This window comes from Apteryx mantelli, chromosome 23 (assembly GCF_036417845.1).
Source record: "Apteryx mantelli isolate bAptMan1 chromosome 23, bAptMan1.hap1, whole genome shotgun sequence".
In the NCBI taxonomy this organism is placed as follows: Eukaryota; Metazoa; Chordata; class Aves; order Apterygiformes; family Apterygidae; genus Apteryx; species Apteryx mantelli.
The window spans coordinates 5,626,176-5,647,669 of record NC_090000.1 but is presented as its reverse complement, the minus strand read 5'-3'; the positions used below and the strand labels follow the sequence as shown (position 1 = coordinate 5,647,669).

The 21,494-nt window shown below is 42.3% G+C and overlaps 2 protein-coding genes across 2 annotated transcripts in view; one reads left to right on the top strand and one right to left on the bottom strand.

Moving 5' to 3' along the window:
* Nucleotides 1-15,288, top strand: part of JAM3 (junctional adhesion molecule 3) — a 34,809-nt gene extending 19,521 nt beyond the window's left edge. The window contains exons 2-9 of the mRNA XM_067310118.1: nt 6,480-6,545; nt 7,458-7,571; nt 8,431-8,583; nt 8,828-9,030; nt 9,637-9,736; nt 10,669-10,798; nt 12,039-12,093; nt 12,737-15,288. Of these exons, the coding sequence (XP_067166219.1) occupies nt 6,480-6,545; nt 7,458-7,571; nt 8,431-8,583; nt 8,828-9,030; nt 9,637-9,736; nt 10,669-10,798; nt 12,039-12,093; nt 12,737-12,772 (857 nt within the window). The 3' untranslated portion in view covers nt 12,773-15,288. The remainder of the gene's footprint in view (nt 1-6,479; nt 6,546-7,457; nt 7,572-8,430; nt 8,584-8,827; nt 9,031-9,636; nt 9,737-10,668; nt 10,799-12,038; nt 12,094-12,736) is intronic.
* Nucleotides 15,289-16,146: 858 nt separating this feature from the next.
* The window catches only part of NCAPD3 (non-SMC condensin II complex subunit D3), a 31,989-nt gene continuing 26,641 nt past the window's right edge, over nt 16,147-21,494 (bottom strand). The window contains exons 30-35 of the mRNA XM_067310152.1: nt 20,707-20,876; nt 20,326-20,465; nt 20,123-20,200; nt 17,104-17,178; nt 16,945-17,005; nt 16,147-16,851 (exon numbers count right to left, since the gene is read on the bottom strand). Coding sequence (XP_067166253.1) covers nt 16,728-16,851; nt 16,945-17,005; nt 17,104-17,178; nt 20,123-20,200; nt 20,326-20,465; nt 20,707-20,876 — 648 coding nt within the window. The 3' untranslated portion in view covers nt 16,147-16,727. The remainder of the gene's footprint in view (nt 16,852-16,944; nt 17,006-17,103; nt 17,179-20,122; nt 20,201-20,325; nt 20,466-20,706; nt 20,877-21,494) is intronic.

Genomic DNA, 21,494 nt, shown 5'->3' with positions numbered 1-21,494 from the left:
TATCTACCCAAGGGAGGAGAAAAGCAAAAGACAGTGCCACATGAAGCACCATACACTGCTCTTTAATACTGCATTTGCTTTCCCTTGGTTAATCATGCTTCATGTCCCCTGCCCAGGAAGGCACATCTCCTCTGTTTGTAGGTGTCTATCAGAGATTTGGCACCCTTTTAAGTGAGCAGTACAAGCCATGCATCTAAAATAAGTCATGCTGTTTTATGATAGCTGGTAAAAATAAAGCCTTATTAGCACAAGCAGCTATAACAGCACAGAGGATTTATGACTAAGTGGGGTGTTTTCCAGGGTGGGCTGGCCACAGTCTGATGATGGCCTTTTTATAACTTATCAGCTCCCACACAGACCAGGTCCATCTGTTACTTAATTTGAACGGAGACACTCCCAAGCTTTTGTTCCCTAATCTCTAGCTACACATCTACATTGTTCTCTAGCAGGAGAGCCCACCCGTGAGTCAGGCTTGGCTTGCTGATCTCAGGGAGGCGCCATGGAAAGCTGGAATATGAGAAAGGCATGCAACTCTTCCTGGTCACTTGAATGGACAATCCACCTCCCTGCTCCCCTGAATCAGCTTGAAGGGGCTTTTAACCTGTCACTTGGATGCCAGAGCAAATATACAGCCAGCTCCTCTTGGGCTGGAGGCAAGGGTTCAAAGTGAAGACTTGCAGCACTACAAAACGAAATCCTACTGATTGCATTTATGGGTTTAGGCTGGGTTTTTTCAAACAGACCTACAGGAATTGTCACTTAGAAAGGTACTGAGACATCTGAAAATGCCTATGAGAATAAATAGGATGTCTAATTCCCACTGAAATTCAATAACAATGAGGTGTGCCATTTATTCCCTGCCTGCACATTTACACACCCTTTAGAAATCCAGTCCTTGCATCTCACAAGTACATGCAACTCCCCTAAGCTATTCCAAAATCTCCAGCCAAAGGACAGTTGAACAACAACAACAACAACAACAAAATTACCAGAGTCAGGGTTAGGCAGTTTTCAGCATCTTATTTCTATGTCATGTTGCCTGTCCTACACCATCTTGTCTACACTGGCACAAGTTGCATTGTGGAACATGCATGAGATATGCTGGGGATAGAGAAGAGCACAAAGAGCCTAAAACAGCTTAATCTATAATTGAACTGCTGTCCAATATCCTTACCTGGAAGCAAAAGGAGAATCCTGGAGCTGCTGGAGGTGACCAGGGATCCATGCTCTCTCTGTGCTTTGAACATGCTGTAGGTATAACTCACAAACATGAACAGGTTGTAGTAAGGTGCCTTGGTCGCTCCGGCGTAACTGACACTATACTGTTAGACATTACTAAGAGGCTAACAACCACAAGAAGTATAAGGACAATCTTCCTATGCAGTGCTTGGACTTCTCTGTGGATAGCCCCATGTCTGACCAGAACCTGAACTATGCCAGAAGTATGAGAAAGGCAGCAATCCGTTATGCTTCACCTAAACAGGCCTTGGGCACCAGGCCTTTAATAAAGGCGATTGTGTCTGAAAAATGGAGATGATCCTCTGAAACTGAAGCGCTGAGAGACAAAGGGATTGATATTTAGAGGTGCAAAAGGTTTCGAAAAGTTAGGGCTTACAGTGATTTCTTCAAAATGAGCCAAGGACAGAAACCCAGCCTCTCCTCCTCGTCTTATCCAGTCCAGCAGACAGCACTGTGTGGCTTCCTCCACTCTCCCTTTGGAGGTTTCTCACAAATTTAACAGTTATCTTCCTTCCTATCCCATATGCACAACACATCTAAGGTAGGGACGCTCTTGGGGACAGCTGGGCTGCCCTTAGGGACAGTGTTCTTCTTATGCCTGCTATTCAGATGTCTCTGCTGTACTGCCCTTGTCACCATTTCTTTCACTCCAGCTCACAGTACTGAGGATGGATGCTGTAGAGGGCATCTCCAAACTGGCAGTCATAAATGTGTTGACATGCAGAGTGTTTGGCTAACATGTTTCCAGCACCTAACAGTATATCACTTGCTCTCACTCAGCAGTACTCCTGCTGCACAAAGTAACCATCCAGAAAGCAAAGATGCTTAATAAGGCATGTGGTTTATAGCAGCATTCCCACATGGCTTAGATGCATTTTGAATTTCAAATCAAGCAACAGTGTAATGATGATGGACACCTCAAGCAAGACATATTTTTGTTGCTTTAGCAGGTAGTTGTTTAAATACAGTTACGTGGTTTTGTACTGCTTGTGCCAAACTGTGCATTATCTAAAATTACTGTATCAGACAACTATAATATCAGCAAAGAAGCATCGGAGTCTTTCCTATACTGCAGCATAGACCGCTGGCAGCAACTAATTTGAATTTGTTGCTGGTTGTCCTTTTTACCTTGCATATAGTACTTCAGGAATATTTTACCTCCTTTTACTTCTGCCTAGAATTTTTAAACAGATAAAAGATTAGGATGAAAGGAGATGGAAGGTCAGGCTTAACGTTAAACCCAGTAAAAATGGGGATAGGAGCTTTAGCACAGTCTAGTTGTTTAGGAAAGTTGCTATTTTCTTTCTTCTGTACTTTCAATGCAGCATTTTAAAATGATTCAGATAACATGAGTCACAGTAACAAGCATGGGCTGGATCTCTCTAGGTAGAGCAAGTGCAATGAGAATATGCTATAGACTACATTGCCTTGTCCCGGATTCTATATTAGAGAACTGATGGCATTTGGAATTCAACCATATGTGTGGCTGAGTCTACAGTACGTGCAGATCTGGTAGGTATTAAGGTGCGTCTGTTGTGGCATGTGTGCTGCTCTGGAAAGGGATGCCTGTCTATGCAAAGCTAGTCCACAAACCCAAGATGCTGAGGCCTTTGAAGTGAGATTTACATAACACAAAACCTTTGCCATTTCTTTGCACTGAGCTGAAAGAGGCCTACAGGAACATCTTTGGAATACATTTTTTTAAAGGATGACAGTTACCACTAATGATGGTTTAACACACAAAACAAAGCAACCAATAGTGCAGCCACTAAAGAGCCAGTGCTTGCCAACAGCAGTGAAATATGACATAGCACAGATCACCCCGCTCCTTAAACAGGAGACTGAAAACAGCTGGGAAGTGTTGGCTTTGTGCAGATTTCTCCAGCCCCCTGGAGACTGATGAAGAAGGAATTCCCCAAAGAAGGGCTAAGAGGAGGTAAAGAGTTCTGCTCCTGCTTTACCACCTTTGTGGTCACTTAGGATTTTTGTCTTGTTCTGCTCCCTGCATAGCTGTAGTCTTCTTGTTATTTATAACATGCCATTTGCACTGTTTTTGTGCCACACACAGAAAAACAAATCTGGTTTAGCAGTGATTTAAGCAGCCACCATGATCTCTGCCCACAGTCAATATATGTAATAATGTAAGAACCTCTCTCACATTCTCCAAGGACTCAGCTTCTGTCTAAAATCTGTTGTCACTGCGCTTTGTGCCTGAGGGATGGACCTAAGTCTCTTGTGTTTAATGGGTGGGAAAAATCCTGCTGTGAATAATTTCTGAGAAACAAGATGTGATGGAGTCCCACTGTCCTGGAGTGAATCCCTCTAGAGTGGTAACTTCTTCAGATTAACATATCACTGTGATATTACTATCTCCATCTTTCACTGAACTGATAACAGTAGCTGTAGATGTATTTCAGTAGGCCTGTCACCATGCTATCATCTACTTGATTGGGATTCAACCATATGTGTGGCTGAGTCTACATTACGTGCAGATCTATTTTTCTGAAAAAGGATCTCTTGTTGTAAACAAGAACGTAGAATAAAGAACTAACTGGTGTTATCAAATTTTCTTTAAGGAACAAAGGAAACTTTATGGTGTCCCTCTCCCTCCCCATTTTCCTCTAGCATTTGCAAAAGAACGACTTATAATATATGTTAGTACAGACCAGATAAATGCTGTGCAAGCTGTCTTCTGCAGCACTGCAAGTCTCCATTGTCACCTGCCACTTCAGGTCTTAGGAGAAAGCAATCATTTGTAGAACTGGTTTCATGATGCAGTTCTTTGATGAAGGAGGGTGCTGTCTCAGAAGAGGGGAAGGCCTACAACTTTCTTCCTTTTAAAAACTGGGCCAAAGATCTCACCAGAGCCACCTGTCCCAGTCAGGAGGCAAATCAGGGTCTCCACACTTAAGCTGAGCACTCAGGCCTGGGTCCTCAAGGAAAGCTCTGTCAGTTCCAGAAGCAGGAATCTCACTGCAGAAGCAATCAAATGACTTCTTTGTGTGGAAGGCCCTAGAGCATTGTTGAAAATGTGTCAGCAGATTTCAGAAGGATTTTCCTAAGCTTGTTTCTTGTCTTCTTTTGACTAGCTACTTCTAATGCTCTGGGGTTTTGCTGGGATTAGGGAGATCTGTTTATACTCATGGGGGAGGAAAGCAAGGATCACAGCCCTAGGTTTGCCATGTGATAGTTTAGATGGAACACCTGAAAGGATCAATGGATAAGCAAAGGGAAAGGCATGTGTTAGTGCCTTGTGGCACAGTTACCTCTTTTCAAGGGGTAAGTCTGGAAGCAGTGGGCCTCATGAAAATGAACTCTGCTTTGCTTCATAGCAGAGCTGAACAAATTACTTGTGGTTGCTGAGATCACCTCCTGATTGAAACAAACCAAGACTGGAGCACCCTCTTTGACCTGCTGAGAGCCAGCTCTGAAAATGGCATTCTCCTGACTCTCCCAAGTAAAGCATAAGCAGACTGAAAGCAAAGTGCTCACTGCACTGCCCTCTTACTCCCTTCAGCTCGGATAAGTTTCTCCCCAACAGCTACATTATAGTCCAGAGCACTGTCATCTTAGTTCAGTATTGGATTTCTCCCAAAAACTGCATGAATGTCTCCAAATGCGAAAGGGGGAAGGGTGGAAAGGTCCTGCCAGAAGCAGTTTTGGCTGGGCAGTCTATTGGTTTGCATCACCGTTTGCATCTTACGTGAGTAAAAATTATTTTGTACCCAAAGACAGCTTCTAAACCTTGTCAGACTCCAGCTCTCCCCAGTGGTCTTTGGGGTATAAGCACTGAAAGCCAAGGCACTGAGGAAAACGTCAGCAATAATGAACGATCAGTATTTGCAGGAGCTGAAAGGATTTTACGTGTTCAAGGAACCTAAAGCTTGTGCTTTCAGTGGGAGTGATTCTGCAGCTCTTGGGTATTTCTCAGAGTGCTGCCTTGCTCTGTACGTTATCTGATCCATGCCATCAGAGAAATGTTTCCCCTGCATTGTCATAGATTTTTTTTTTTCATCCGAAAGCTTTCCACCCTAAATGCGAGCACACAGGAATTACAAAATGACTGTCGTGATGGTGATCCTTTTTTTCTCCACATCTCCCTTCAGCTGCCTTTTCTGCTTTTTATTCAGGTTTGCTGTGACTTTTTTATCTGGAGTAGAAGAGTCTTAACCCTTATGTGCATCTGTTCTCATATCTCTGAGGCAGTAGTTGCCATCATCTTTACCTTGCTGTTTGATCTAATGCCCATGGAAGTCAGTGGGTGTCTTTTCCTCACTTTCAATGAACTTCTGGTTGGGTTCTTAATAGCAAAGTTGCATATGGGCCCATGATGTATCAATGTAGCTGATTATCTGGCACTGATTATAGCATGTATCCTCCCTCCTGTAAGACAAGACTTTGGTGGGGAAATGGCTATACTAGTTGGGAACATTTTGGAGTTCTGAACAGGAAGGACAGTAAAGGGAAACAAATTGCGGTGTAAGGATGCCTTGCAGCATTGCATGACTGAGTTTTTAGTGATGGCCTAGCGCTGCTTCTGTTGAAGGAAGCACAGCTTCCACTTATCCTTCTGGGAGCAGAGTTAGGCTGAACACTGAGTGACACCGAACGCTGTCTCCAAGAAAATCCTGTCTGTTTGATGGCACGAGGAAATTTGTCCCAGTATCAGTTGGGTTGGGACTCTACCCAAAGAGCTGTACTCCTCTGTTTTCTCCTGAAACCCAGACCTTTCATGATTTACTAACCCCACATTTTACATTTCTACACTATGTCTAAGAATACTGAAAGATATAATCAGCATATGTTAGAGACCTGGCACATTTTATCTTCTTGGAACTGTCCGGAACTCTTGAGATTGCTCTACTTCCTGTCTTTTCCTGATCATCAAATTAATTTGGAAAATAATGTGTTCAGTCCTGGATTATCAGAATGAGAATTCTGTCACGTTCTAAATAAGCATAAGGCACAAGGAAATGTCTTGTGCTGGCACTGTTTTTCTGCCATTAAGGTAATCCTCCTCTTTAATTGCTACTTCTAATAATTGCATTTTCCTGTGTTTTCACCACATCTCCTAAATAAACTTACGCCTGCTGGACTGGCATTAGTAGCCAGGAATAGCTTTTATCTAGGGAAGTTAGTCCTTGTAGCTGGCTGAGAAGATTTCTCAGCAGGCAGTATGTTTCTAGCTGGGTGACTTATGAGCTGTGCTATTTCTTATTACCTTCTGTTTGTTTTTCCAGGCTGCAGACTCTTGGCTGTGGAGCTGACATCCAGCAACACCAAGCCTGTGGTGCAGGAATTCCAGAGTGAGTGCTGTGGGGGCCGCTGGCTCCGTAGCACAATCACTGTGCTGCCCTCTGCCTGGAGATTTGCATCAGTCTAAGCAATTGAGAAAAATTTTGCATGTTGCTCATGGTATCTGGTTTCTTGGGTGAGGCAGGAGAAGTGAGCGTTTGAGATTCAGAAAAGCGCTTAAGAATATGTCTTTGTCTCTCTCTGTTTAGTAAAGTGCTTGATTGATATGTTTTATTGGAGTCCCATGAAAGTCACTGGCACAGCAAGGTGTCTGCCTAAGTGCTTTTTTGAACTGGATCCCAAATGGAGGAAGAGCAGTCACATTGCAATTAATACAGTGAAGAGAGGGTTGGGAAATGTATATTTTATCTTGGCCCTATTACAGACCTGCAACGTGATACTGGGTAAGCCACCTCTCAAGGCTGCTGCCATGTCCTCTTCCGTAGAATGGAGATAACAGTGCCTACTTCAAAAGGGACCGGGTTTGCTGAATTTATTCACAGGCAGCACGATTCCCAGGTCAGATAGGAGAATAAGGCATTGCTGAGTACATTACCAGACACCACCCAGGGAGATTCTGTGGCCCTGATTCACACTGTACGCTCTGATTAGCAGCAAGACAGCGCTATGGACTCACCCAGTCATATGGTCTTATTTGCCATGCGTTAGATCCTGCAGAGAACAGTGTGTTCGTTTCTCTGCCTAGTTGATATCTGTATGGCTATTATTTTTGCTGGCCAAAATCCATCTTCCCCAATAGCTCCTGGAACCCAGCAGTGTTTCTGTTTGTGAGGCAGATGAAAGAGAAGGCCTTGCTTTATGGGCAGCGTCTCCTAATAAAACAGTGTTCAAGACCGCTCAAAGCAAAGCAAAAATACAGCTGCTTCCTATTAATCTGTATTTCTTTTTTTTCCTGCTGCTAGGTGTTGAGCTGTCCTGCATCATTAAGTCCACTGTAACACCAGATCCCAGAATTGAGTGGAAGAAAATCCGAGATGGCGAAACCTCTTATGTATTTTTTGACAATAAAATGCAGGGTATGAAGATTCATTGTTCTTTTGCTCTTCCTGCTTTAGAAACAAGTAAGACTGAGAGCAGTCAACTCTGTAAAAGAAAGGATCTCTGTCTGTCTGTCTGCTTTCTTCTGGAATTAGAGTTCAGAAATCAAAGTGCAAGAGGGACAGACAGCAGAAGGTTCCTTGCCCTCTGGGGGGTCATATTTGACACTTCAATGTAGGGAGCCACAAAGAGCTGGAACGAGATCCTATGCAGGAAATACTTATTTGCAAATGCTGCAGCTTCCTTTCTCCAGCACCTGTTGGTCCTTGCACGGTCGCTGGGTGTTTGGGCTCTCAGGACCACACATGGATCCTTCCTGTCGTTCCATACAAAATCTGAGAGCTCCACCAGCACTTCAGAACCATCTCTGCCTTGAGCTGTCTGTCTTTGCAGCATCCTGGGAGCATGTGATGAGAAGCAGACTCTTTGGCTTGACAGCAAAACTCAAACACAGGACTGCTGGTAGGGCTTGTCTCCAGCTGGAATTACTATTATAGTGGTATTACTATTACAGTGGTCACACTAAATGGGACCAATGGCCACATCCAAATGAATCTTCCAGAGGAGACAAGACCTGGGGCTGTCACAAAAGTCAGATTTTGCCACAATTTTTGAGCATTGGGGTGGTGTTTTCCAGTTCATCCTTTTACATGGTTAGCAGCATTGGTTTCCTTTGTTGTCACTATAGAGAGCAAGGCTCTTAAATTAAGAGCACAGAGTTCCTTTCAGGTGGTTCTGCTGACTCCAGAAGAGCCCAAGCTCAGCCACTAACTCAGATGCCTAAAGTTAAGCCTGTGTGACTACCTGCAAATTTTTCTCTCTCTTTCTTCTTATCAGGAGACTTTGCAACTCGTGCAGAAATTCTGAGCCGGACATCGCTGGTGATTAAAAACACCACCCGGATGGACACTGCTACATACCGCTGTGAAGTGGCAGCACCTTCTGATACTAAAACCATAGATGAGATAAATATCCAACTTACAGTCCAAGGTACTGCCTCAAGCCCAGATACCTCTGCAGACACTGCTGGCTAATGAAAGTTGCTGTGGATCTCTCCAGAGCTGAAACAGTGGCACTCAACACAGTCTCAACAGATTCTGGAACTTGTTTAAAGCCAGCTGGAAATAGCTGAAAGTTTTGGTGCCTTTGTAGCACAGACAGCTTACAGTGTGTGTCACAAATTATTTAGTTTTACTCACCAGTGTGATTCATGTGTTTTTTGTCTTTCCCACAGTGAAACCTGTGACTCCTAGATGCATAGTGCCTAAAGCTATACCTGTTGGTAAGACAGCTTCCCTTCACTGCCACGAGAATGAAGGTTACCCAAAGTCCACTTACAGCTGGTACCGCAACAGTGAGCCTTTATCACCAGACATGAGATCGAATGCCAAATTCCAGAATTCCTCCTACACCCTTAACCCCACCACTGGCACTCTGGTAATGCCCTTACAGATATATTCAAGACTTGTGTTGCTGGACAGGTTGATTTTTAGGGCTGCTTCTAAAAGAAAAAAGATTATTTCACTTTGCATTGCATGGCATGCAAGGAAGGAATAATTTGAAAAAGGTTAGGTGTTCTAGGATCTGGGTGACTTTGGGACAGGAAAGATTAATATGATGGAAGAATATATGACCCTAGCTGTTTGGTTTTGAGGCACTGCCAGTGTCACTCGCCTTTTCAGGAAGATGGAGAAATGGCTTCCAAATCCCACTTTTCTTTTTGTGTCTCATTCACCCCCACCCCTAGTTGCTAAATGCTCTCTACAGAAGGAACCTTCAGTTTATATCCGTCCCGTCATGGCTGTCTTCCCAAGGGAAAGTGTCTCACAGCCCACTGTAATGCCTGGGGAATGGAGAGTTGTGCAGCAAGACTTCCGCCTTTATGCTCCAGTAGTGCCAGATCTCAGAAGCAAAGAATCCCCTGTCTAAAATAATTTTTTCCTTGTGAGTCCCTGAGGCAACTCTGGCCCTGCTTTCTAACATGCTTATGCCCTCACAATGCCTTCTGTCTTCACGTTCGGTTTCCCCTTTTCTCCTCATCAGGTTTTCCATGCTGTGCACAAAGGCGACACAGGCCGTTACTCCTGCATAGCAACAAATGATGCGGGTTTTGCCAAGTGTGAGGAGCAGGAGATGGAAGTCTGTGAGTGGCTCTGCATACTTTTCGGCAATGTTGATTAATATATCGTCATTAATATATTATCATCACTGTAGGGCAAGAAGGGGACATCCTAGAGCATTCAGTCTTCCCAGATTTCTGATAGCCCCAAAGACTAGTTCTTTTCCAGGAGAGGATCAAGACCAGGCTTCTGCATGGCATTTTCAAAGCTGAATCGCATCAGATGAGAAAAACTTGAAAATGAGATAGCAAAGTCTGGAAAGAAGACCTCACTAAAAGCTGGTTATACTGAGTCAACAGGCACCCTTGGTATGCACTTGGTATCCACTATCTACAGTGGAGAGAGATTCCGAGAGCATTTTAATATCTAGATAATGCATACAATGATATCCTAACTGTCCAAGGAAGAACACAGACAATCTTTAAGAATACTAAGTAATTGTATAGAGGGAATTTTTGCTTACTTTTCTGGATTTATAAAATAATAAAGTTGCCATTAGGTGTGTTATGGATCTGAGTTTCCTAACACCAGTACAGTCAGTCCCTCTTGCTGAAATATCCCTTTTAAAAGAACAAGAGGAAGCCAGAGATGAGAGGAAGAAAAAAAGCAATATAAAAATTGGGGGAAACATTAAAACACTCTTCAGATTCAGTTTTGTCTCAAACAAACAAACAAACAAACAGGGAATGGAATGCGACCAAACCTGGTACACACAGAAAAAGAGAGGAGAAAGATTTTAGTCTCCCCTCTTCTGCTAGGCCAGAACAGAAGCTCTCTCTGCTCTGGAAGGAGTCCAAGTCCTTCTTGAGTGGAGTGAATCAGTGACTGACCAGATCCCTATGAATTCTTGGTGTTTGTTTAGAATAGTCAAGAGATATGGTTTTAGTGTGTGTTAGGCTACGATTATTGCAACTGCCTTAAGAAAATACTGGACAATGCTTTCTCTTTTTGCCAGATGACCTCAATATTGGTGGGATAGTTGGTGGAGTCCTGGTGGTCCTTGCAGTTTTGGTGCTCATCACTTTTGGTATCTGTTGTGCTTACAGAAGGGGCTACTTTGCAAACAGTAAAGAGACTGGGGAAAGGTAAGCTGGGATTCAGAGTGTTCTTGTACATGTCCCTGTGCCCTCACCTAGCATGAAGTGGTCTGACGGGGGCCAGAAATTCACGGCCAAAATGTATTTCAATGCATGACTTGGACATATTTCTTACTGGTCCCGATCCAGAGACTATAGGCCAACCCAATTCTTGAACTATCCAGTTCCTCACTGTAAACACTGCACCGTGCTGAAGGCTTATGTGCCCAAGGGAGAATTTTGGTGTGGCTCCTCTTGTGGTTGCTGCCAAGACCAGACAGAGGAGTGAGAGCTATGTCTAATATGCTCATACTTTGTGGGAGTGGGAGAGCACAATTATGTGCATACGAGTGTTTGCCCAATAGGTTATGTGCTGTTGGCATACAGAGGTCTACGATTTAACAAGCAGAGCACATTGCATAATCAGCTCAAAGCATTAGGACAGACATAGAAAATATATGTGGAAGAGTAACCTCTGCAATAAAATCTCACTAGTTATGACTGGGATTAAAAATGAGCATTATAGAATGTGCACTAGAATGTTAAAACAACAGTATTAGGATTTAAGGTGGCAGTTTCTCCATGGATCAGAAACAAGCCTTGATATCCTTACAGAATCTGTAGAAGAAATAACATATGTAAAACTAGAATTCTCACCAGATAGATTTGTCTATGTTAAGTGTTGTATTTCAGCAGAAGTCCAATCTTTTTTTTCAGAAAAAACTCCAAATACTCTATCTGCATATGACCGAGGGTTGGCATATGCTGGCCTTCACAGTCATATATAATCTCTAAATTCCTAGGTGATTGCAAACAAGTAGAGCTTCCTTATAGCTAGGCAAAATGCTGAAGACATCTGGCAGTGAAGGTTTAAAATGAACTTTGTAATTGCCACAAGAAACAACGTTAGAGGCACACAGGAAGGTACTGCATAGGGACCAGAGGAGGAGAGGCAAGAAAAGTATTGGTTAAAGTCTTTGTGGAGTTACTGCAGACACAGGCTTAGTATTTGTGGAAATATATAGCAAACGTTTTCTCCTGTGCTCAAGGGCTCTTACAGGGACTTCAAAAAAAATTCCTGTCATGATGAATGGTAGAAAATGCACAAACCTAGCATTTGAGCAACAAGCTGGATTTCTCTCTGCTTTCTTTTCATTGGATTTGTCTTCCTATATTCTCCTCTTTCATCTCTCCTCTGAAAATCTACAGTCTTCTTGTCCCAGAAATGAGATCTCTTCCTTTATTTCAGTTACAAGGCTCCAGCAAAACCTGATGGCGTTAACTATATCCGAACAGATGATGAGGTAACAAATGATTTGCATTTAACATCTCTCTATGTAGGAGAGGCAAAGGACTGCTAGCTTTTTTTAGGGAATGTAGTCTTTCTTAGAGTGGGCACTGCTCAGAAGCAAGGATGTAGAACAGAGAGAAAACAGAAGGGTAAAGGCTGAGTCATTTCCTTAGAAAAGATGAGCAGTTTAAGTTGTCTTAAGTGACTGATGCCAAGAGCTATCAAATGCAGCTCTGTTCTGTCTCAGTTATCTCATGACTTGACCTCCTTAGGATGAGTTTCATTGGATTAAGTGGGCAGGCTGTGATGCTTTTATAAGAGAATTTGCATTTGGGGATTTGAATAGCTCACTAAGCTTAAGATCAGAAAAAAACTCTCTCTACTAGCAGAGATACTGAAGAGGGAATCAGGAAGTCCACTGCTGCGTCTTGGTCTGTGAGGAGGACATATGTGGAAGAGGCAAAGGAGCACCTGACTGGTATGACTGGTGTCTCCCTCTCCTTACCAGCTAGAAGCGGGTGCTACCTAGACAGAATGCTCAGTTACATGAATAGGATTTACCTTTCAAGGGCATATTCCAGTTGGGGGTAGTAGGAACCAAGAGATGCCTGGAAAGCCATTAGACCCTTCCAACATCCAGAACCATTTTATTGCAGGGTGACTTCAGACACAAATCTTCATTTGTCATATAAGATGCCAAAACAATATTGCAAACCAGCAAAAGCAAGTGTGAAAATACCTCCTCCAGGAACTCAACGCAAGAGCAAAAGATGAATTAAGTGCGCTTGGAAGAGTTTGGAACACACAAGAACTTGATAGATAGCTATCTGTATATCTTTTTTTCGTCTTTGCCAAAGTTTAAAGTAACTCCTCACTGCCCAACCTGCATCTCCCCTGCCTCTGGAGATACCGACAGGATCACCTAAACCTCTCTGTGGAGTAAGAAAGAGTTTTAATACTTCTCAAGAGACTGCTGTGGAGGTTTGTGGAACTGCCTTCTATTTGTGCTGCAGGGACACAGCCACAATGTTCAAACCAACCAGGGAAGCAGCTTTAACTAAATGCATATGTCAACCTGGTAGACAAAAAGGGTGCTGATATGGCAGTAGAAAAGCTTCAAAGAATAAGATTTATCCATGCAAGGGGGAGTCTCTCTCAGCAGCTTGCTGCAGAATCACACGTTTGTGATTGTCTTATGCTTTTGACTCTAACTGCTCAGGTGCAGAATGGGTATCTGAATAGTTTACAGTGGCAGATACTGAAGCAGTAAATGCAACTAATGTTCACAGCCCTTTTGTCAAGGCTCTTTACTCCTTTTAACATGAAACCTGATACGGGCAGCATTAGTCCAAAAGGACTGATTCTGTTCACTGCTTTAAAGAAACTCATTGCACGCAGGTAACCCCTAATTCTAATCTGCACAAAGCAAGCTTGCCTCTTGTGTCTTTTGGTGTTTTAAAGAGGCTTACAGCAGAGGTAGAGAACCTAGTGCTAAGACATCCCTTTCAGGAAAATTAAAGCCAAATACTTTCATGGGCCAAGATTCCCATAAAAGGTACTGAGATGTCTTCAAGCTTTTTTACCTTCTCCATTTATTTTATAAAATCCCACATTCTAAATTTTTTGCAAAGATATATTTTGATTACTTCAGAAAAGGTAACATTTCTATTTAAAGTGTAAATATGTGATGCCAGCAGGGTATAAGTAATGTAGCTATTTTTTTACTTTTTCAGCTACACAGAGGAGCTCAAATGTTGCTATAGTATGGCACTGTCAGAGCATATCAGTATTATTGCAAAGTGTAATACAAAACTGCAGGTGGAACAGCATCTATTTCCTCTTAAGCTAGCTTCAGCAATTTCCTTGTCACAAGAGGTCTTACAAGACACAGAGCAGAGTCACTCAGGGATAGTTTTTGTAAATTTATGGCAGGAGCTATCAACTTTTTTATATATAAAAATTACCTTTCTTGCAAGTGACCAACACTTTGTTTTTGTTGTTGCAAGAAACATCCAGGGATGGCTTTTTGGATTCAGTTCTGACAAGGTGACAGAGTGACTTTATATTTGCTACCCCCTACTGTTTGCTAAAGCACTAACAGTTTGTGACAGCTATGCCAACTTTACAGGTTCAGATTGCATAGCAAGGGCAACTGTTTCTGGTGTTGGGAAAGCAAAAGTTCAATATAAAAACACTTTTGTAGTGTCAATTGCAACTTTTCTCTAGATAATAAAAGGAAAAAAACCAGAAAAAAATCAATTTTTTGTAGTTTTAAAGGGAATAATTGGAATCCCTTGTTTCCCAGAAACATATATGTTGATAGTGTTGAAGAGCACTGGGTACTATAAAACTGCAAGATGTGGATGCAACACTAGAACTGTGCTGTGGTTTAAGAATTTTTTTTTTTTTAATGTAGCATAATTTAGTGTTCTTGTATTTCCGATATGAATTGAGTTGTCTTAACTTTTCATGTATACAGTATTTTGAATACTTGACAATTTGGACTGTCAGTGTTATTTTTTTAGTGTTCTGCATTAATCTGCTTTGAACTTTTCACCAAATAGTTACTATTTCCTAGGGGCCTCGCTGGACATGCCATTGCTGCATTTGTTTTGCCTAAAAACTAGTGTTACCCCTTTTTCTTTTGCTAATGAAAGTAAAAAGATGGGGCAGCCATAACCATATGCTCTCTATGTAACTGGGACATTACCACTGCTACCTTGCAACTGAGTTACGGTTACCTTCTTAAGACATGCTCTTCAACCAAGCCACACAGTATTGTTTACTGTCTGCACGCTGCCTCTAATCATCATGACAGTAGTGAGTGTAACATTCCTTTGCACCTTCTATATATCCACTACTCCTTTTTTTTAATGCTGCTTTTAAGATACCTATAATAAGGGAGAGAAAGAAAAGGTTTGATTCAGGGTAGCTCTGGGCACTATGGGAGTACAATCTACAGTCTCACCATGAGCTGAAGGCAGCCTTCATGTGAAAAGCCTGTAAGCTAAGAATCAAGACTATTTTTCAGTTCTAAAATGTGACAGTGGCATCTCTAACGAGAGAAGGGGAGATGATCCCCTAATACAGTCATGAGACCCGACTGATGGAACTCATTGTATCATTGTGAATAATATTCAGGTTTGTACTAATGTATTACGTTTAACTTTACCAAGAATGTTTTACATAAATACCAAGCTATAAAGTATTCTTGCGTCTTTTTTTTTTTTTTTTTTTTTTTTTTTTTAAGAAAAAGTCACATTAACGGTAGCCTCTGTTTTCAATTCAGTGAAATAATGGAAGGTAGTCAAATAATACTTTAAGGCAGGAGAGAAGGAACAAAAAGAATGAATTTGGCCATAATTTGCCATGGCTTAAGCCAAAGCCATTCCATTTATCTCCTGTACCCAGGTTTCTACTTTGATTTTGAGAGTAAAGTTTAATCCCACTTGAAGCTTTCTTTCTTCTTGGAAAGAGAATAGAGAGAGTGAGGGTGAAAGCTGAGATGCCAGTACAGGAGGCAAGTGCCTCTGGAAAGGCTGGGGCAAAAATACGCTCCGGCTCTTTGTGGCTCTTTGTTTCTACTCTTGTGGAAAAGTCTACTCCATTGATGTTGTTCCCGCTGGAACAAGTCAAACCAGCATGAATAAAACAGACTCCCTTTTCAATTTTCAATGAAATCTAGGACAAGAGCTCTGTAATAAAATTTAACAACTGAAAAACTTCAGTTAGGTTCACATGACATCAGAGAAACTCAGGGATGGTCAGGATTCCAGCATTTGCACAGCACATTCATTATAAACAAGTTTTCTGGACAGAGCACAGAAAGCTACACATATGACTTACCAACCTTGATTTTAGTGATAGCTACTCCTATCCTGCTTTCAGTCAAGTAAGAGTCTATATTTAAAAGCTGCTGGGTCCAACACTAATTGAACTGAGTGCCTAAGATACCAGCGACGTAGTGGAAGAGGCTTTGAGGCTGTAGAAATCTATAGAAAAAAAATAATGTCTCTGTCAGATCAAGAAGAGGAGAGAATTTGTGGGTGGAATTAATTCTCTAACCTTTTATTTTCATAAAATTTTAATAGTTGGAAATAACATAGTTCATGAATGGAAATATTCCGTTTAAAAGTGAACATTGAGGCTGTTCATACACACAGGAGTTTGCACAAGAAAAAGACCTGCAGTAGCGTGCAATTACCAGATTTAGGGGTGTGGCAGTGACAAGCTGTTCTACCTTTGTTAAAATTAAAGCAACTACAGTATATCATCAATAGGGACAACGAGGCATCAAGTGAATAAGCTGAGCCACTCACTTCCCTGCAAGCTGTGATAAACACATTTATTGCTAAGCTCATAGCAGCACTACGCTCTTACTTTTCCAAATGGACAAATTATACATCCTGTGAGGGAACAGAAAGCCTCCTTTTTGTACAGGAGCTTTTCAGCACTCCAGTGAGCAGCAGTTTATTACATATACATGCATTAATGCAAGCTTTGCAAGTCCATACTCCAGAGGAGTTTCATGTAAAAACAAATAAAAATAGATATGGAAGGAAGGACGGACATGTGTCCACAGTGATTTATAATTACAGAGGAAAGGGACAGATTTCAGACAACATGATGAGGATTCTGTGTAAGAGTTCATTGAAAGGACTGGTTGTCTGGTTTCAGAGGCGTTCTCCGCTGGGACCGTCTCAGCGGGACATGTTGCTTGCTTTTTTTCATTGCTGGAGATTCTACTTTCCACTCCCGTGGCAGGGATGGTCTAGAAGAAGGAAGCAGAGCGACCATTTATTTTTAAAGTACTCTATTAGCCTTTCTTACTGTGACTGCTGTTTCAGACCTGAGTTGAACTTACGGTTTCTCTGGTGATGTCAAACAGATAACATCTCTTGGCTGGTCCTCAGCCTCTTTCCTCTCTGCAAATAATGCATATATTTTCATATTTTAAAAAGTGCCACAGATTTGATCATTTGGGTTTTTGCCCCCTCGGGTTAGAATCACAAAGATAACTCACCTGTAGCTGAACCGGGCGTGTGCGTCAAGCTGATGTAACTGACCCCAGCACCAAAAGTCAAGTCGTTAATGGTCTCTGAAAGAAAAAAAACACATATTGGCAGTCAGCTTGTGATACAGCCAGAAGGCAAGACATGCTGTAGTGGAACACTAAAGTGGGACAGAATAAACATACCTAGTTCATTATAGGCACATATGCATCTCTCTTGTCCAGCCCAGCAGACCCCACTGTCTTTTGTCCAGCATCAAAACTATGCATCGAACTTGATGGGCCATCTGTGCACATCAGTTACATACCCCACTTACAGCCTTCCTTGTACGTGGAGGAATGGAAATAAAATTTAAATATGGGACCTCGGTCGTGCACATCCCTGCCCTAACTAGGTAGGAGGGCCACAACTTCCACTGAAGCTTAGCCGTCTTCCACAACAACTATACCATCTCATGCTTTGCTGATGGAATAAATTTACCCAAGGCCACAGTGCAGGTTCCTGTTAGCACTCACCTTAGAATCGCATTACCTAGTCAAGGCAGAGCACGATGCCCTTGAAGACTGACAAAGTACCTAAATAGCCCTTCTGTGAGGAACTGCTTGCAGCCAGACGAGAGGAATCACTTGACAGGGAAGCTAGGTGGAATTTAGCTTGCCTGAACAGGCCATAGTTGTCAGCTGTCTTTTTGCTGTCATTTATCTCAGGAGAGATGTCACAACACTCGGATTTTACTTTACTTGACTCTCTGCTTTATGTTCATGTTTCCCAGAACCTTTCACAAGGAATTAAGGTAGAAAGTGCCTTATAGGGCAGGAGATGGAAACTCTGCTTCTCTCTAAAGACTGACTGCGTTTGCTCTCAAACTCTCTTCCTGTCCTGAAAGGGAGTCATTGAAGCATGTAGCAGAAGCGCAATTTTCTCTGGCTTAGCTAGCCTCTGAATCTCTCAAGACTGACTTGCAAGCATTTTGGCTTTGCGCAGTGTGCCTTAAGAAGTTAACTTGGCTAATGAGAAGTTTATGTGAAAAGACAGAAGGAAAGAAATGGCAAAGAAAGTAAGGCTTCCCATGCAATCAAGAGGGTTATCTTTACATATGCTTATGCACTACAGTGAAGCAATCTACACTTGCCCAGACCCACTTAGCCATTCGCAAAGTAAAGAGCAGGAGAGATGAGGAAGCCCAAAAGCAGGGACTGACTGACAGGCAGGACAGTTGAATAAGATAGAGAGAAGAGAGACCATTGTTCTTAACTTCTCATGTACAAAATTCTTTATTAAGAACTGCATCTCCAGGACTTTCAGAATGACATACCAGAGAAAGAAAAAAAATTTTTTTTTGATTGTCTGTCATCTTGAAAGACCCAACACCACCATGCAGGTGGCTCAACACACACTAACTGAAGTGATGATACTGTTCTGTACAGTTTGTCTCCCCATTGAAGGACAGATGCTGCTTCGAAGCAAAGCAGGAATTCAGCCTTAGTACCACCGCAGATTAACATTCTCCCTCTTTCTTCACCATATGGTGCTTAAGAGAAACAGCAGTGCAAGCTTCCAGACAGAGATACAGCGCTTAAAGATTTCTGCTCTCCAAAAACATACCCTCCCATTTTCTGCACAAAGATCACTGCTTGCTGCTCAGACAGCAAAAAGAAACATTGAGACAGACAACTTTAGCCAAAGAGTGGAGCACACAGGGAAGAGAAAGATCCGATTTTCCAGTGGATGCATATCACTACCACTGGTTTGCTCTGGCCTGCTTGTGGATGTCAGGTATTTGCAGAGAGCTGCACAGCTGACTGCCTTATTGGCCACATGCAGTTGGCTCTCCTGTCTGCATGCAGGTCAGATATTTGCACAGATTTGGGCAAACAGTGCAGTCATATACATATGCTTGTAGAACAAAAAAAATTCACAACTGCCTAATGCGACCTGACCTGCCGGACACTCACCTATACTCCCAGCTTAACTGCAGCTTTCTCCTGAGCGGGAGAAGGAGTTAAATCATACGCACAGTCCACGCTGCAGCGGAGATGCCCTAAAGGGTTTTAGCAGTGAACTGGCATAAAGGAAGGAAATCTACTGCTGAAACTCAGCTCTATTTGTGTTCTACTATAACTGTCTTTTGTGCTTGCAGAAAGGGACACTGCGGAACGCTCCAAGACTGTCAGAAAGCATTCCAATAAAACGTAACTTTTGAAGGTCAGGTTTTACGAGATGGTAATTCAGCTGCAGTGGACATAAGCACAGCAGATTCTCTAACTTGTGTATTAAGAGATTCCTCTCAATGTATTTTTACTTTAATTTCTACAGCAGAGTAGAAAAACAAATCATTTTCCAATACTCAGTTCACTTCTTCCTTAGGAGTACAGTGCACACATGCAGAAATGACTGTGCAGGTTATTAATCTCACTTGAGCAGTCTCTTCCGTTTCTCACAATTGTCACAGCCCACTGCCCACTTTGGTAACAGAAGCTGGTCCTAGCTCACCTGGGATCCTTTGTTTAGACAGCAAGAAACCCCTGTCTTAGAGCTGGAAGGGACTGGACCTTGAGGATTTCCCTCTGCAGCAGGGTTCTGTAGGTCAGTTTAAAGTGCTAAACTGTGCTTCTGGATTTAAAAAGAGCAAGTATCTCAAAGCAACAGAGACATGCAAACCCCAGTCAACACATGCTATTAAGGAATCAGGACGATATGCCTCCTCAGCACCCCAAAGCTAATGAAGGAAGAAAGGGCAATAGTTCTGTTACTTCAGCAGCCAGAAATAGATGCTCACCTGCACTGACTCAAAACTGTAATACCCTGTGACATGTAAATGGGGACCATACTGGATTGTCCTTTCCTATGTACATCGCTCATCCAAGACCTTCACTTTCAGAATGGTTTTTATTTACTACCGCCATTTAGATAAATAATCAGTCAACACTGACCGATTTTCTCTGCTCTATAGTGGGGCCTCGCATTGCTACACCTCTCAGAGAATAAGTGTTCAGCCCAATTTGGAAAGGACTCCTCTGGGTTACTTACGTTCTGGTGTGCTGATTGCACGGCCCACCACAGACATGTTCGCTCCAGTAGACTGTTGATTCAGGCTTTGAAAGGATCCTAGAAATAACAAGGAAATAATCAAGAACAGAAAAGCGTTCACTCGGAGACATCAAAGGTCTAACAATTAAGTTGCGTCAATTAGATCTATTCCATTGTCTATCTGTTTGCAGCAAGCTGCCTACCTTGCTTGCTGCCAGTTGCGCTTGATGGAAAAGATATAGCCGATAAACTTCCTCCAACACTCTTACTGCGTTGCTTGCTTCTGGCTTCCATCGCTTTCCTGGCCGAATTCAGGATGGCAAGTGTGCTCAAGGACACTGGCCTACAGGACAAAAAGACACCACAGAAACACTGAAGCGATTTCTTCCTTCAAGACCAGATAATATGCACGTGATGAGGAGAGTCCTATCTCCTCCCAATTACTTATGATCTCAGACACCAAATGCAAGAGAGAAGACTGTGGTGAAATATTGGTAGCTTTCATACCACTAAGCAAGGAGTGGATAAGCAAAGCAACAGCCCTGCAGAATATCATAACCTGTAATATAAACAGAAACCCATACCTGCGACTAAGTAATGGCAGTTTCAGAACATCAGCTCGAGGTGTAGTAAACTCAGAAGACACAGAGGAGAGATGCGATCCAGATGGCGAGGACTGTCTCCCAGTAACAGGAGACTGAACATTATTATTCTGGCCACTAGAAGGTACAGCTGTCTCCAAACATGGAGGTTGCTACAGAAAACAGGAGGAAAGACCGTATATCTAACAATGGATACAAGCGTAGAAAACCTAGACACAAGACACCTAGCCATAAGTTCTGTGTGACTAAGAAGCGTCCTTTGTGTGATGGACATAAAGGGGGTGCCCGGGAGAAAGAATTTATTGGCCAAAATTTTAACAAGAAGTGAAAAGTAACTTCTGATGTGATAGAGATATTCTAGTTTAAAGGTCTACATATAGGCACTCTTTGGAATCAGAGAGAGAAAAGGTACTTCCAGGACAAAAGTCATCTCATCTTAAGGTAGGTATCTAAAAGACTACAGGACAATTTATCCCAGCACATTTTTATTTCTTTATATTGACTTTAAAAGAGGATTTGCACGACTAGCATAGATGTACATTTTCACCCTGTACACCTCTGAAGTCAGGCAAAATGAACCCTTCTCTTTGTGACCCGTTTATCCTCTTAACAGAGGGGCCTCATTTTCAGAAGGCAGACCTTGAAAATAAGGCTGCATTGAAGTGCCATATTTTTCAGTCAGATACTGAGGCATCAGAAAGACCATCACTTTAGAAAGCTGTCACGTAGAGCAATGATAATTTAGATCTTAAAGATGACACAACTGAATC